The 3,907-nt window shown below is 55.1% G+C and overlaps 1 protein-coding gene across 1 annotated transcript; it reads right to left on the bottom strand.

Moving 5' to 3' along the window:
* Positions 1-267: 267 nt before the first annotated feature.
* On the bottom strand, positions 268-3,742 carry LOC104505038 (ETS translocation variant 3-like; the record flags this gene model as incomplete). The annotated part of the gene is made up of 3 exons (XM_010152544.1): positions 3,697-3,742; positions 2,492-2,729; positions 268-383 (listed from the first exon to the last, which is right to left on the bottom strand). Coding segments are annotated over exons 1-3 (400 nt in total), but the record flags the coding sequence as incomplete, so codon positions are not given.
* Positions 3,743-3,907: the final 165 nt, after the last annotated feature.

The following is a 3,907-nucleotide window of genomic DNA, read 5'->3' as shown; positions in this document are numbered from 1 at the left end:
CGGGCTGGAATAGGAAACCAGAACGCCTCCAGCCGCCCCTGAAGACAACCGCAGATGCGCCCGTCACAAACCTGAGGGAGAGAGCGCTCCAGATAAGGTTTTATCAGCACCCAGACATTCCCACCACGGCAGCGCTGATTGCCCCTGCAGCCTTTCAAGCGGAGATGAGCGATAGGGGATCTGCGGAGGCCGCGGGGTCGGTCCCGGCCCTGTTCCACGCCCTGGGAGCGGGGACGGTTCAAGCAGCAGCCCCAGACCCCCACTCACCATTAGGCCGGATGTTAATGAACGGGTAGTTGGGCATCACCAGCTTGTTGAAGTTGAACTTGTAGGTGAACCTCTTGCCTTTTGTCTTGTGGAGAATCCTCTTGTTGTAATAGTATCTGTGAGCAGAAGTTACAGGTCGACCTGGTTAAAGCTCTCATTGCTTTTAGCTCCATCAACATCCACCTCTGACGTATCCAGAAAAACGAAGTAGCCCAGAGAATTTGTTATTAGTGCAAGTAAATATCAGTCGATGGGGACATTTCCAAACGACACCCACTCCCTCTACAACATATTCTTCAGCAGTGGGTTTCAAACCATTTTATAGGTCATTACGTTCCTTAGAACATGTGGGAAAAGGTGAGATCCTGAAGGGAAGTGAAAGCTGAACAACAGGCCAAGCCTGTACATGCTGTTCTCACCCCTGGCCAAACTGGGACCAGTGCCACGGGCTGGGGGATCTCATCCAAGCATCCCGCACAGCACTGGAATTAACTCCCTGTTCCCACCCGTGGAAGCGCCCTGCAGCCGGCGAAACACCCACGGCTGCTCCATGGGGGCTGCGGCTGCAGGGGAACGTTACAGGACCCACCACAGGAGGGAAAAACTGGGTTGAACCTCTGCTAAGAACGCTGAAAGCGGGGAATGTGTATGTGGGCTGGGGCAGAACAAACTCAGTGCGACGATGGAGCTGAGCAAAAGGGCCCAAGTTACCCAGATAGCTTCAGATTTGGGGTTTATTTCTGCGCTCTTCGAGGCCCAGGGCATAGCGACGACATACATCAGGCTAGAAATGGGGAGAGCTGGTTTCTGCTGCTCTCATGCCCCTGAGCAAGATGCCTTCCTTGGGATTAAAACCCCTCCCTCGCCTTGGTGGGCAGGCACTCGGATCCAGCCCCGAGTGCCAGCCAGCCTCCCCCTCCTCACCTTCACGGCACCGAAGGCAGGCAGAACTCTGCCGCAGAGACAGCGGGTTTAATCCCCACCGCAGCCTCCTCCCCACTTACACACCACTGTTTGCCCTCAGCCTCCTAACACTGGTGTACAAACAAAGGTGTTACGCACGGATCATCGCCACTGCTCTCTGTGCTCAGGAGGGAGATTAACCGGTGCCTGTTGCCACAGCACGCAGCAAACAGGGCCAGCCGCGAGCAGGAGGGGACACAGAGCCGCTGTCGGGCGGAGGCGCCTGCCGATCGCCGCAGCGCTCGTACGCTTGGTATCAGGATGCCAAGACATGATCAGTGTTGGCAGGTGGAGGCTATTTTCCACTCCCAGGCCCCAATTACAGCCTCGGTGCCATTCAATTTATTGTTTCCTTCCTGTTCCAGCATGGGACTTGTGTTTGCTGCCTTGTTTGTCTTTGTCAGCTCCACCCAGGAGGTATCAGAGGGCGTAAGGCAGCGAAGTCCACGTTACAGCCTGATAATGCCAGAACCTGTCAGGAACCCAGCCACTCCTGCAGGTAACAGCCTTGAAATGCTGAAATACTTCAGTTTTCCACTGTCTGACCTCAAAACACACAGCAATAACCAAGAAAAAGAAAAACACCAACCGTAGGAGGGTCTAAGTAAGAGGGCAAAGTTGTACTGGAGTTTGTTGTACTGGCTTTGGAGTTGGGAAGTGCAAAGTGAGGAAAACACAGCCCCTGTCTCACTCAGGGGACACTGGTGTCCTTAAGAAGACGCAAATTTGTGTCATCAGAGCTGAGGAAACACCTGGTTCAGGCCCTCGCTGTGGGACCGGCACTGGAGCTCTGCCTCGCACGGATTTAGCCGTCAGGAGACCAGTACGAACGACGTTAGAAAGGGGAGTTGCTTTCTCTGAACCAGTACTCATGATGGTGTGATAACAGAGCAACACCTCTGGCTTCCTCCCACACCGTCATTGCTCAAGCCAGCAGCGGCAATGGGAGCTGAGAAAAGAGGCAGAAAAGCTCCCCGGAAGGAAGCCATCCTGGTAATGACAACCTGAACCAGAGGTGCAAATTACCCCGCGACGCAGAACGTGGTGAGACGGGGACTCCCTCCCCCGTCTCTGATCACGCCCAAGCAGAGTCAGGCCAACCCGAGCCATGTGGCATCCCAGAACTTCAAATTTCATACAAACCTCCCAGAAACGCAGGTGCCACCCAACCAGGGACTGAACATCTACCCACACAAGGCCGGGGAGGACGGACGGAGCGCTCATGACCAGGCCATCGCCCCCCCCCGGCACCTCTGCTCACCTGAGCGCCCGGCTCAGCTTGTCGTAGTTCATCTGGGGTTTGCATTTCCTGCGACCCCACAGCCGGGCCACTTCGTCAGGGTCCTTGATGACAAACTCCCCGTACTCGCCCTGCTGCCAGGCGATGACGTGGCGGAACTCCTCCTTCTGCAGCAGCTCCAGGATGAAATGCCATAACTGGATCTGCCGGGAGCCGGGGCTGGACTCGGTCTTGTAAGCCCACTCTGGGAAATGATAACCTTGGAAAGGGACAAAAAAGAACCAAACCCAAGGAAAAAAATCATTCAGGCAGTGACAGAAACTCACAACCACCAAGCTCTGTGGTGTACTTAGCACGCTTCCTCCAGAGGGAGACCACAGAGCATCGCTGGGGGCTGCAATTCCATTAAAAATCAATTTGGAAACAGAGAAACCTGGCTCTCCTACTCTACCCCTCCCTCTTCTCCCTCCTTTTAGCCCCCATCTCCTTGGAAAGTCCCCAGCCAACAACAAAATGGTAAAACTGAAAGGGACATCAGCGTGAGAATCGGCAGAAAGGAGCCCAAAAGCTTTAGACGTGGCTACCACTTGGATTCCAGGTGGCTGAAATAAGGCAAATAATCCAGATTGGAGCATTTGGTGCGCTGCTGTTGGGAAGGGGGTGGGGGCGAGGGCGGGGAGCTCTCAGTGATTCCAGCTCCCCCTTATTTCGGAGCCCGGCAGCCCGCTCCAGATTCAACCGCGCCGGCAGATGTTTCTGAGTGACTGCCAAGCCCGGCTTTCTCGGAATAGTTTCCCAGCACAACTACTAACGCGAGGGTTGGTCGAGTGCTTGGGTTGGTTTTTTTCCCAAATCATCGTGGCCACAGTTTCAGGCTCTGGCAGCGTGGAAGAAGTGGCATCACGCTCAAACACCACCCACACCCCCACGGCAGGCTGTGACGGAGACAACTCTGGGCACGAGCTGTACCAGACTGGAGGGAACCCACCTTCGAGATCCCGAATCTTTACGCATAAAACATTCAGGGGAGGATTTATTTGCATATTAAACCCGATGGCTACTAAAAGCTCGCCGACAGCCCGTCGAGCTGATCGCTCCTCGCTCACACGTGGCTCTTGCCCACGTAGGAGAGCTTTGGGAGAGGTGGAATTAATCCCGCCTGAGCTCCTTTATGCTGGGAAAAGAATTTGTAACAGCTGAACAACTCAGCCTTCAGACTTCCTTACCTCCTCCTCCTTCTGGCTTATCCACAATGCTGCAGCCTGCTTTCATTTTCTCCCTCCTGCTGACTGCGAAACAGAAGGAAATCGGCATCAGCGACATCATCACGCCATTACCGCGGGCGGCACGCGGGATTTCTCGGGAGAGACCACCTCCAGCCGTCCCCGGGGACGCTGCCCGCGGCCTCCCTGACCACGATCATCCCCGTGCGTCCTT

Source organism: Eurypyga helias, unplaced genomic scaffold, assembly GCF_000690775.1.
Source record: "Eurypyga helias isolate BGI_N326 unplaced genomic scaffold, ASM69077v1 scaffold50555, whole genome shotgun sequence".
Classification (NCBI taxonomy): Eukaryota; Metazoa; Chordata; class Aves; order Eurypygiformes; family Eurypygidae; genus Eurypyga; species Eurypyga helias.
This window is presented reverse-complemented; position numbering and strand designations above follow the sequence as displayed.